The 13,219-nt window shown below is 43.7% G+C and overlaps 1 protein-coding gene across 4 annotated transcripts in view; it reads left to right on the plus strand.

The window, feature by feature from the left end:
- LOC106583501 (pleckstrin homology domain-containing family A member 6) overlaps positions 1–13,219 on the plus strand; it is a 208,658-nt gene that overhangs the window by 42,742 nt on the left and 152,697 nt on the right. Inside the window, exon 1 of one of the 4 annotated variants that reach the window (XM_045705142.2) lies at positions 9,074–9,714. The exons of 1 other annotated variant lie outside the window; for it this stretch is intronic. In XM_045705142.2, the coding sequence (XP_045561098.1) occupies positions 9,695–9,714 (20 nt within the window). In that variant the 5' untranslated portion in view covers positions 9,074–9,694. Of the gene's footprint in view, positions 1–9,073; positions 9,715–13,219 lie in introns of those variants that run through there. 2 more of the 4 variants (XM_014167751.3, XM_045705143.2) reach the window with 2 other exon arrangements.

The raw sequence follows: 13,219 nt of genomic DNA on the forward strand, positions 1-13,219 counted from the left end.
TCCCCTCCTCCTCCTCCACCCATACTCCATGTTCTCCCTTTAAACATGGTGTAGGTACTGATCACAGGCCAAGGTGAGGTAGAGCATGCAGAATATGTTACACCTGTGTCAGAACGTCACTGTAAAAAAGCCTTCAGTCTCCAGTCCTGTGTTATCAGGTAAACCCCCTGACTGTCTCAAACCCACACAGCTTGAATGGAGACACTCTTGTCTCGAGGTCATGTTGCTCTACAGATTAGCAGTAAATTAGCAGCTAATGGTCTGCGGACAAAACAAAGGAGGGGACATTGGAATGTTTTAATTGGCCAGGGAGAGGGGTGGCAGGGGAGAGGACAGAAAAAAAGAGATATTTGTGGCTGTCTTGAGTCCCAGAGGAGAGGGATGGAGATAGGGAGGAAGAATCAAAAAAGAGAGAGAGGGAGACGTCAGACTGTGGTGTGGGCTGCTGTTTGGCAGACTGTCATAATTAAGGGTTTCGGGTGTGGCCAAGTTTAGAGTGCTGTGTCTTGAGTGTGAGTTGTGTGTGTGCATGTGTGTGTATCAAACAGCTAGCAAAACATTGCAAAATATAAAAATAACTTAAACTGGTTTGAAGTTGTGTCACTGACTCATGAAGGCTCACGAGGCCAAGCAGCCTCGTACAGTAAACCTCTTCGAGCTAGGGGGCGGTATTTTCACGTCCGGATGAAAAGCGTGCCCAAAGTAAACTGCCAGCTACTCAGGCCCAGAAGCTAGGATATGTATATAATAGATTTGGATAGAAAACACTCTAAAGTTTCTAAAACTGTTAAAATTATGTCTGTGAGTATAACATAACTTATTTGGCAGGCGAAACCCCGAGGACAAACCATCCAGGAAGTTTTGTTGTTGTTGAGGTGACAGTGTTTTCAATGTGTTTTCTGTGTGGATCTAGATTTCTAAGGCACTTGCTTGCAGTTCCTATCGCTTCCACTGGATGTCAACAGTCTTTAGAAATTGGTTGATGTTTTTCTTTTGAGTAATGAAGAAGTATGGCTGTTCAGAACGAGGGTCGAGTCTAGTGTACTGTTGTGGTTGGGGCGCACGACCTGAAAGCTTGCTCCACTTTGTTTTCGTCCGGTATTGAACACAGTTTATCGCGTCTTAAATTTGATAGATTATTTACGTTTAAAAATACCTAAAGTTGTATTAGGAAAGTTGTTTGAAATGTTTGGATCAAGATTACAGGTAACTTATTAGATATTTTGTAGTCCTGTTGCGCGAGTTGGAATCGGTGTTTTTCTGAATCAAACGTGCCAAATAAATTGACATTTTGGAGATATAACGACAGAATTTATCGAACAAAAGGACCATTTATGATGTTTATGGAACATATTGGAGTGCCAACAGAAGAAGATCTTCAAAGGTAAGTCATGAATTATATTGTTATTTCTGAGTTTTGTGTCTCGCCTGTCTTGTTGAATTATGATTGTCATGTGTTTGTTTGATGGGGTGCTGTCCTCAGATAATAGCATGGTTTGCTTTCGCCGTAAAGCCTTTTTGAAATCTGACATGATGGCTAGATTAACAAGAAGTTAAGCTTTCATTTGGTGTATTGCACTTGTGAATGTATGAAAGTTAAATATTTAAAATAATTATTTTTGAATTTGGCACTCTGCCATTTTTTTAAGGGAATTAAGGCAATAAATAGGCCATGGTGGCAAAGTAATTACAATATGGCAATTAAACACTGGAATGGTAGATGTGCAAAAGATGGATGTGCAAGTAGAGATACTTGGGTGCAAAAGGAGCAGAATAAATAAATAAATACAGTATGGGGATGAGGTGGATAGATGGGCTGTATACAGATGGGCTATGAACAGGTGCAGTGTGATCTGTGAGCTGCTCTGACAGCTGGTGCTTAAAGCTAGTGAGGGAGATGGGAATCTCCAACTTCATAGAATTTTGCAGTTCGTTCCAGTCATTGGGCAGCAGAGAACTGGAAGGAAAGGCGACCAAAGGAGGAATTGGCTTTGGGGGTGACCAGTGAGATATACCTGCTGGAGCGAGTGCTACGAGTGGGTGCTGCTATGGTGACCAGCGAGCTGAGATAAGGCGGGGCTTTACCTAGCAGAGACTTGTAGATAACCTGTAGCCAGTGGGTTTGGCGACGAGTATGAAGTGAGGGCCAGCCAACGAGAGGGTATAGGTCGCAATGGTGGGTAATGTATGGGGCTTTGGTGACAAAACGGATGGCACTGTGATAGACTGCATTCAGTTTGTTGAGTAGAGTGTTGGAGGCTATTTTATAGATGACATCACCGAAGTCGAGGATCGGAAGGATGGTCAGTTTTACAAGGGAATGTTTGGCAGCATGAGTGAAGGATGCTTTGTTGCGAAATAGGAAGCCAATTCTAGATTTAATTTTGGATTGGAGATGCTTAATATGAGTCTGGAAGGACAGTTTACAGTCTAGCCAGACACCCAGGTATTTGTAGTTATCCATGTATTCTAAGTCAGAGCCGTCCAGAGTAGTGATGCTGGATGGGCGGACAGGTGCGGACAATGATCGGTTGAATAGCATGCATTTAGTTTTATTTGCGTTTAAGAGCAGTTGGAGGCCACGGAAGGAGAGTTGTATGGCATTGAAGCTCGTCTGGAGGTTGGTTAACACAGTGTCCAAAGAAGGGCCAGATGTATACAGAATGGTGTCGTCTGCGTAGAGGTGGATCAGAGAATCACCAGCAGCAAGGGCGACATCATTGATGTATACAGAGAAGAGAGTCAGCCCGAGAATTGAACTCTGTGGCACCCCCATAGAGACTGCCAGAGGTCCGGACAACAGGCCCTCCGATTTGACACACTGAACTCTATCAGAGAAGTACTTGGTGAACCAGGCGAGGCAATCATTTGAGAAACCAAGGCTGTTGAGTCTGCCAATAAGAATGTGGTGATTGACAGAGTCGAAAGCCTTGGCCAGGTCGATGAATACAGCTTCACAGTAATGTCTCTTATCGATGGCGGTTATGATATCGTTAAGGACCTTGAGCGTGGCTGAGGTGCACCCATGACCGGCTCTGAAACCAGATTGCATAGCGGAGAAGGTACGGTGTGATTCAAAATGGTCGGTAATCTGTTTGTTAACTTGGCTTTCGAAGACCTTAGAGATGCATGGTAGGATAGATATAGGTCTGTAGCAGTTTGGGTCGAGAGTGTCTCCCCCTTTGAAGAGGGGGATGACCGCGGCAGATTTCCAATCTTTGGGAATCTCAGACGATATGAAAGAGAGGTTGAACAGGCTAGTAATAGGGGTTGCAACAATTTCGGCAGATAATTTTAGAAAGAGAGGGTCCAGATTGTCTAGTCCGGCGGATTTGTAGGGGTCCAGATTTTGCAGCACTTTCAGAACATCAGCTATCTGGATATGGGTGAAGGAGAAATGGTGGGGGCTTGGGCGGGTTGCTGTGGAGGGTGCCGGGCAGTTGACCGGGGTAGGGGTAGCCAGGTGGAAAGCATGGCCAGCCATAGAAAAATGCTTATTGAAATTCTCAATTATAGTGGATTTATCGGTTGTAACAGTGTTTCCTAGCCTCAGAGCAGTGGGTAGCTGGGAGGTGGTGCTCTTATTCTTCATGGACTTTACAGTGTCCCAGAACGTTTTTGAGTTTGTACTGCAGGATGCAAATTTCTGTTTAAAAAAGCTAGCCTTAGCTTTCCTAACTGCCTGTGTATATTGATTCCTAACTTCCCTGAAAAGTTGCATATCACGGGGGCTATTCGATGCTAATGCAGAACACCACAGGATGATTTTGTGCTGGTCAAGGGCAGACAGGTCTGGAGTGAACCAAGGGCTATATCTATTCCTGGTTGTACAATTTTTGAATGGAGCATGCTTATTTAAGATGGTGAGGAAGGCACTTTTAAAGAACAACCAGGCATCCCCTACTGTCAGGATGAGGTTGATGTCATTCCAGCATACCCCGGCCAGGTCAATTAGAAAGGCCTGCTTGCAGAAGTGTTTTATGGAGCGTTTGACAGTGATGAGGGGTGGTCGTTTGATCGCAGACCCATTACGGATGCAGGCAATGAGGCAGTGATCGCTGAGATCTTGGTCGAAAACAGCAGAGGTGTATTTGGAGGGCGAGTTAGTTAGGATGATATCTATGAGGGTGCCCGTGTTTACGGATTTGGGGTTATATCTGGTACGTTCATTGATAAGTTGTGTGAGGTTAAGGGCATCAAGCTTAGATTGTAGGATGGTCGGGGTGTTAAGCATGTCCCAGTTTAGGTCACCTAGCAGCACAAGCTCAGAAGATAGATGGGGGGCAATCAAATCATATATGGTGTCGAGGGCACAGCTGGGGGCAGAGGGTGGTCTATAGCAAGCGGCAACGGTGAGAGACTTGTTTCTAGAAAGGTTCATTTTTGGAAGTAGGAGCTTGAATTGTTTGGGTACAGACCTGGATAGTAAGACAGAACTCTGCAGGTTATCTTTGCAGTAGATTGCAACACCGCCCCCTTTGGCAGTTCTATCTTGTCGGAAAATGTTATATTTAGGGATGGAAATTTCAAGGTTTTTGGTGGTCTTCCTAAGCCAGGATTCAGACACGGTTAGGACATCCAGATTGGTGGAGTGTGCTAGGGCAGTGAATCAGACAAACTTAGGGAGGAGGCTTCTAATGTTAACATGCATGAAACCAAGGCTTTTACGGTTGCAGAAGTCAACAAATGAGAGAGCCTGGGGGATGGGAGTGGAGCTAGACACTGCAGGGCCTGGATTAACCTCTACATCACCAGAGGAACAGAGGAGGAGTAGGATAATGGTACGGCTAAAGGCTAACAGAACTGGACGTCTAGCACGTTCAGAACAGAGAGTAAAAGGAGCAGATTTCTGTGCATGGTAGAATATATTCAAGGCATAATGTACAGACAAAGGTATAGTAGGATGTGAAAACAGTGGAGGTAAACCTGTGCATATAGTGATAATGAAAGAGATATTGTCTCTAGAAATAGCATTTAAACCAGGTGATGTCACTGCGTGTGTGGGAGGTGGAACTAAATTGTTAGCCGAGGCGTTTTGAGCAGTGCGTAGCCGGGTGATCATAAGAGTCCAGTGCGTGGCTTCAGGCAGCTAGCGGCGTGCTAGCAGGCTATCAGAAAGGCCTTAGAGGGGCGACGCGACGGAGGAGAGTCTGTTGTGGCTTCCTCGTGCAGTTACATCAGCGGACGGATCAGCAGGGCTCCGTGTGGTAAACCAGGCCAATTGGCAAAATATGTATAGTGGCCAAAGAAATATGTCCGAAGGGCCTCTTAAGCCAGCAGTCCAATGTGCTTTAGATAGCTAGCAGGCTGCGGATTAGCGGCTGTGCGTTCAGGGGATGTTAGCTGCTATAATTCTAGGTGGGGAAAAAAATATATAATAATAAAAAATAAAAATAGGTTTAGAGCTTGCGGTAGGAATCCGGAGATATGGAGAAGAATAAGTCCGACTAGCTCTGGTTTGAGTCGCGCTGTACAGACTGGCGAGAGTTGTCCGGGATAAAGGGTAGCAAGCAAAGGATAGCTGACTGCTAGCTAGTAGCTTCGGAATGTATTCGATGGGCCTCGTAAGCTAACAGTCCATTGTGCTCTAGACAGCTAGCCTTCAGGGAACGTTAGCTGCGAAGGTCTGAAGATGAGAAGGTTCAGAGCTTGCGGTAGGAATCCGGGGATATGGAGAGAAAAATAGGTCCGGTATGCTCTGGTTGAATCGCGTTGTACAAACTGGCGAGAGCTTTCCGAGCTAACGGTTAGCTGATGACCATTAGCTGGCTAGCTTATGTTGGAGATTCCAGTAATAGAGGTAGAGAAAAATACTTTAGAGAAAAAGCAGGTCCACACCACATTGGGTGAGGTGGGTTGCAGGAGAGTATTTTGAAGTAAGGGGTTAGCAAAATATAAAAAGATATGCGAAGAAAAATATATAAAAATATATATACATGGGACACGACTGGACGAAGGACAAAGACGTCTGACTGCTACGCCATCTTGGATCTTGGATTTCACCGGATGTTGTGGAAACGTTCCGCTAGCGGAACACCTAGCCGTAAAATGATAAAGCATGTTGTCTCATTGTATTGTCTCAATGTGGATCCAAACTAAGTCATATATTTAGAACCACAGTGTTGTGTTCCAGCTGTATAGTCTGGTTTCTGAAGGAAACACTATTGCAACATGGATGTGTGTATGTGTGTGCGTGTGTGTCTGTGTTTCTTTCTGTCTATTCTGTAGTGTGTATCATGTCCTGAATGCTTTGCTGATCTTGATTATTTGTGACACTTCACTATCCCCTCTCTTTCTGCCTACCCCCCCAAGAGCTTGCACGCTAATATGTACTGTATGTACGTATGTGTGTAGTGTGTGTGTGTGTGTGTGTGTGTGTGTGTGTGTGGTGTGTGTGTGTGTGTGTGTGTGTGTGTGTGCGCGCATGCGCACCTATAGTTAGAGTTATGTATTCAAAGCAAATAGAGCGTTGCCATGTTAGTCCGCTGAGTCTCTGTGACAACTGCCCCCCATATCCTCAGGGACATTTAACCACCTGACATTGCCATCAATGTATATGTGTGTGGAAGTGCATCTGTGTGTATCTGCCCAAAATATCTGCGGGGACAATGAGCATTTTAAATCAGGTCATCAGAGATTGTCCATCTGTACTGTTTCATAACTCACCCTGTTTAAATAGGAATAATACTCTTTAAGGTTTCCTATTGATCCTCATAGATTAGATGTTTTAGCTGCTTGGCTCCATAGTATTTTTAAATTGATTCACAGAAGCTGGGTTTCATTGTGGTACACAGTCTCTCTTTCGTTTGGGTTAGTGCATGTACTGCAGAGTATAGTTGACCAAGAAAATGCTGAGGGCTATCTAATATTGAATATCGAATAAAAATTGGTTGCTTGATATAATGTTAGCTATATCTTGTCCAGGGCGCTAGTGTGCATTCCTTCACTAATAGTGGACCAGGACCAGAGCTAAACATTAGCTAACATATACAGCAAACAAAACAACAGATGAATTAGCTAACATTCTGCCTGGTTGAATGCTCATCACCCTATGAGAAAGTATTTGTTCTTGAGTTGCTGATCTAACTGTTGATTATGATTTAGAGTGTGTCCTAAGGGGTGTTGTGCAGCAGGTAGACTAAAGGTTAGAGCATTGGGCCCATAACCATAAAGTCGCTGGTTCGAATACCCGAGCCGACAAGATGAAAAATCTGTCGATGTGCCCTTGAGCAAGGCAGCGGTAAGGTAGTGATAGTGTCACGGTTGAGATCTGTACACTGGTCTCCTGCTCGGCAAACCAACATCTTAACCAACAGGAAATTCCATTTGCTACACCAGCCTGCCACATTCTGTAAGTAAGTAGCCCTTGGCTTGTGCAAGCCGGAACAGAGCAAGAGCATAGGAGCGTCTCTTGTTTCTGTAGAATGAGGCAGCTCGATGTGCAAGTACACCCCCTGGACAGGACGTTAACACAGTGCCTTACCTCCAATCTCAGTATGGACACTCCACAAGGCCACTCAGTTGGTTGCCACACACAAATGTAGGATCTTAATTTGAGACAGTTTGCTACAGCAGGAAAATAATCCGGCAGCAACAGCAAATGTGGATTATAATGATAAATAATGGAAATTTTTATAGGGGTAGGGGTTGATAAATTTTTTGTAAGAGGAAACCAAGGCTGAAATCTCTAAGTGGAAATGACAAACTTCATAAGCCTTTTTAAACCTCAAATACACTACAAGTTAAACATTTCCTGCTGTGCGACAGGGTGATACAATTAAGATCCTACATCTGTACTGTACATGCACACATATTCACCCAATTTGCAATGATCCTCTTCTACACAACTGAATGCAGTGTTTACCATGTTTAACACAACCTTTGTTCACACACGGTAGAATTACAAATAATCACATTGAACTTTTATTCTGTCTCTCTGCCATGTCTCACAAAAACAAACCATGTAAACCCCTGCTACCTCATGTTGAACATCACATTATAACCTGCGCTCTTTTGGCACCCTCCCTCCCTGGCTTGTGAATGAAGCAGAACACAACAGAGGTTGTATAGTGAATCATTCTGATGGAGAGATAGAGATGGGGAAGGTTGGAAAATGGGCTTCAGCAATGAGAACCCATCTCTAATTGCACTGCTGAGTCTTTTTGTGTTGTATCTCTTAAAGGAAAAACAACTGGAATAACACTAAGGCCTTAGCACTGTCCACTTACCCATACTACTCTCCACTGTCCTATCAGAGAGACCACAGTGATTGATGAGGAGGACAGGGCTGAGGAAGAGTTTGTATAATGGTAATGACAAGTGGAGACAGAATCTACAAGATTAGAGCTCTACATTGTTTTGTATTGTGAGTGACCACCCTAATGTTTCTAGCCACAGTTTGGTCGTTGGTTCCGGCCCAGCAAGACTAAGGTGTGCATGCAGCATCAGGCATAGAAGTCTTGCTGAGATAGGTGTGGTTAGCCTATTGACTCTCCAAGCCCTCCCTGAAGAAAATATGAAGTGAAGGAGAGATGAAACTGACATAGCACAGCTGAAATCCCTGAGGAGAAGAGAGGAGAGAGAGATGAAAAGGAAGACAGAGGTGGAACAGAAGGAGTCAAACGATGGATGAAAAGAAGGGAGGTGGAAAAGGAATAGGCAGATAGATGAAGAAAAGTGTGAAACAGTAGAGAGGGGTGTATGTTATGCATTAGTGGTGTGTTGGTCTGTCTGTCTGGGAGCTTCCAAGGACCTGTGGAATACACAAACCCCAGTCTGGGCCATATGATATGAGCGCTATTAACTTTTGATATTCAATCAAGCTTTCTGAGTCCTGCTTTGTGCCGTTATGTAACATTCAGGAGCGCATCAGCACAGTCCCACATAGATTTTATGTGTGTGTGTGTGTGTGTGTGTGTGTGTGTGTGTGTGTGTGTGTGTGTGTGTGTGTGTGTCCTGTCTTAGTTGTGAAGGTTACATGATTCGGGGTGGTCTTGGGGTGGGTCGGGTTGAGTGTTTGGTGGGTGTGCACGGGGGGGATAACTGAAGGGGTTAAGCTGGTGACTGGCACTGTGACAAAAGTTAATGATTGGAAAGGAGAGGCGGTGGAGTGAGGGAGGCAGACAGGGCCGAACAGAGGGAGGGAGCGAGTGAGGGAAGGAGCTGACGGAGAGAAAGAGGGGAAAGAGCGTGATGCTTAAATCCAGTCGGCTGCTCCCCTGGGAATGTAATGCATATGTGTGCACGAGTTCAGCTCAGAGAGAGAGAAAATATATTAGCCGCAAAGAAATGATTGTTTCTACTCTCTCCCCTATTTAAATTCCACTCATACTGGCCCCAGTACCCTAGCTCTGAGTCAACTGTGTGCACACAGAGATAGAGAGGAAGGGAGAGAAAGAGAAAAGGGAGGGAGGAGGGAAAAGGGGAGAAAGAAAGAGAGAGGGAGAGAGTAAAGAGGGAGGGAGGGAAGAGAAAGTGAGAGAGTTACTGTAGACAGAGAGTGGAGTGAACAAGTGATAGAGTTAGAGGGGAGGGAAGAGTGAGGAAGATAAACGAGAGGGAGAGAAGAAGAGTAGGTGAGAGGGAGAAGAGAAAATTGTTGAAAGAAAGAGGGCAGAGCAGACTGCATTTCCAGACAGAGTCTACTCAAAGTAGAAGAGAGAAATATAGAAAGGAGAGAGAGAACACGGGGATCATGGAGGAATCAGCAATGAGGTAGGTCTGTCTTCATTCTGCTCTAAATCCTTTGTGACGTTTGGACTGCAACTGTAGCTATGACAGAGGAGACCATGTGGACTCCATAAGAGAGGGGTGTGTGTGCATGCATCTAAGGTTCTAGTAAACAGAGCGACATATTTATTAAACCATTTGAAGTAATACAAAAAAGTATGTGCAACATTTTGATTGGTGCAAAGGCTAACTGTTTTCTGTCGTCTGTATTCTTTTTTCTGTGATTGTGCATGTTTACATTCATGCATGGTCGTGTGTGTGTGTGTGTGTGTGTGTGTGTGTGTGTGTGTGTGTGTGTGTGTGTGTGTGTGTGTGTGTGTGTGTGTGTGTGTGTGTGTGTGTGTGTGTGTGTGTGTGTGTGTGTGTGTGTGTGTGTGTGTGTGTGTGTGTGTGTAAGGTTGTATATGAGTACATATGAATGCACATATAACCTAAGTTCACCTACTGCAGAAAGCAAGCTCTCTCTTCTAAATCTATCTATCACAGCTGGAATCACTGATGAAACCCTATTCCATATATAGTGCACTACGTTTGACCAGGCCCCCTAAGGAATGACGGGAATAGGGTGACATATGTTGGCCATAGAGTGGTTATAGCAGGCTCACCTTTATCAAACAGCCCCATGGCCTGCTCACCTGTTGAGACCTCTATTTCACTGAGCTGCAGTGTCATAGGTTGGACTAAGTCAGGGGTAAGTACTATTTGAGAAGGTCCTGTCAAACAAATTTCCTAGGTGGCAAAGGTACGGATGGATATTGTAATTTATTGGTGTAGTAACAAACAGCGACCTCGCAACCCATGCCTTAGGATCAGTCTTAGAATCAAGTTTGGAGATCCATTGTGACAACCCACCTTGTGAGACTTAGTAATGATGTCACTGAGGGTGATGAGAGTTATTCTCCATGACCTCTTGTTCTGTGACTGGGTTCAAAGGTCAAACTAATGGCCCCTGCTTGAACCTTGTGTGAACACACACACACACCCTGCTCTTGACCTCATTGTAAAATGCAGCTAATTGAAGGGAAGGCCAGTAACTCAGTGACCTGATGAGAGGCCTGGGGTGGCTGTTAACTGTTTAATACCCACTGTCTGTGTGGGCATGGAGGTGAACTGGAGGTTTGGTGATGGGTTAGAGGAGTGATAGGAGTTTTGGTGGTTGGATGTGTGTAAAAGATGTTTGTCCTTGACAGAGTCAGACCCTGTGGACTGTGGAGGGTGAGAGTGTTTGAGGGGAGTAGATGAGAAGATTGGGTGAGGGCTCTAGGGGAGGGTTGAGACAGGACTGGGTTTTCAGAGATGAGGGAGTCTCTTCCACAGGGACATTTTCTTGGCAAACAGAGAGATGAGACTGGCCTGTTCTTCCTGGAGGAATTCCTCTGAGAGAAAGAGAGAACACAGTTCACCCACAATAAAGTTCAAGAAGAGGAGTGACAGACTGTTGACTTCCCCAGTAAAATCAGGCATTCAGTTCAATTCAGCTCTATTTGCACTGTGCATCAAGTCATTTACCTTACACTGACTAACAAAGGGCCCATCCATGCCTGTTCCCTTTAAAGTGGGGCCAAGCATGACAATGGTATAGTACAACACATCTATAGGCTGTGAAGATTGATAAACATAGAAAAGGACCAGATTATTTAGGGGGAACCCAACTTTCTACCTACAGTAGAGGGGAACAGGAGCGTATAGGAGCATGTCTGGTGCTGCTTTATGGGACAGTGCTCTGCCTGGGACTGCCTGAATGATTTGTTGACACGTTAGTGAGTTAGTTCAAAAAAAAGAGAGAGAGGGGAGACAGAGTCAGGGATAAAGAGAAAGGAGAGAGAGAAAATTGGGAAAATGTGAAAACTCTAAACATGAAGAGTTATCTATCCAAAATGGAGATGTGTGGATAAACCACTTCTCCAATCTTTTTGGCTCTATAACAAAGAACAAACAGCAAAAATGTATGCATAATGAAATACAAATCTTAGAATCAACTATTAAAGACTACCAGAATTACATTGAATGAACTACAGAACAAAACACAAACCCTCCAACCCAAAAAGGCCTGTGGGGTTGATGGTATCCTAAATGTAATGATAATATATACAGACAACAAATTCCAATTGGCTAAACTTAAACTCTTTAACCTCTTGGGGCTAGGTGGGACGCTAGCGTGCCACCTGTGGTGCACTCCATCAACAGCAGGTGCATTTCAAGAGCGGCAAATTTGAATCCAAATAAATGTCAAAATTCAAATTTTTCAAAAATACAACTATGTTACACCATTTGAAAGATAAACATCTCCTTAATCTAACCACGTTTTACGATTTCAAAAAGGTTTTACGGCGAAAGCATAAATTTAGAGTATGTTAGGACAGTACATTTACAAGAGTTGTGTGTAATGTTTTGTCAAGTCAAAGACAGGGTCACCAAAACCATAAAACCAGCTAAAATGATACACTAACCTTTTACAATCTCCATCAGATGACACTCCTAGGACATTATGTTAGACAATGCATGCATTTTTAGTTCTATCAAGTTCATATTTATATACAAAAACAGCGTTTTACTATGGCATTGATGTTGAGGAAATCGTTTCCCTCCAATAACCGGCAGTCAAGTCAGCGTCACAAATTAAATAATTAAAATTAGAAAACATTGGTAAAATATTATATTGTCATTTAAAGAATTATAGATTTACATCTTTTGAACGCAATCAACTTGCCAGATTTAAAAATAACCTTACTGGGAAATCACACTTTGCAATAATCTGAGCACTGTGCCCAGAAAAATACGCGTTGCGATACAGACTAGACGTCATGTTGGGGAGATCTAAAATCGAAAATACTATGTAAATAATCCATTACCTTTGATTCTCTTCATCAGATGTCACTTCCAGGTATCACAGGTCCATAACGAATGTAGTTTTGTTCAAAAAAGCTCATCATTTATGTCCAAAAATCTCCGTCTCGTTAGCACATGATGTAAGCCAGCCGGACTTCTCGTCATGAACGAGGGGAAAAAATATATTTCCGTTCGTTCAAACATGTCAAACATTGTATAGCATAAATCATTAGGGCCTTTTTTAACCAGAACATGAATAATATTCAAGGTGGACGAATGCATAGCCTTTTATAACGTATTGGAACGAGGGTACCCAACATGAAGTAGCGCGCCAGGTGTCTAATGGGACATCACCGTTCCATGGCTCTTGTTCGGTCAGATCTCCCTCCAGAAGACTCAAAACACTTTGTAAAGGCTGGTGACATCTAGTGGAAGCAATAGGAAGTGCCAAAATATTCCTAAACCCCTGTGTTTTTCAATGGGATAGGTTTAAAGTCAATACAACACATCAGGTATCCACTTCCTGTCAGAAAATGTCTCAGGGTTTTGCCTGCCAAATGAGTTCTGTTATACTCACAGACACCATTCAAACAGTTTTGGAAACTTTAGAGTGTTTTCTATCCATATATAATAAGTATATGCATATTCTAGTTACTGGGTA

Source organism: Salmo salar, chromosome 22, assembly GCF_965601325.2.
Source record: "Salmo salar chromosome 22, fSalSal1, whole genome shotgun sequence".
NCBI lineage: Eukaryota > Metazoa > Chordata > Actinopteri > Salmoniformes > Salmonidae > Salmo > Salmo salar.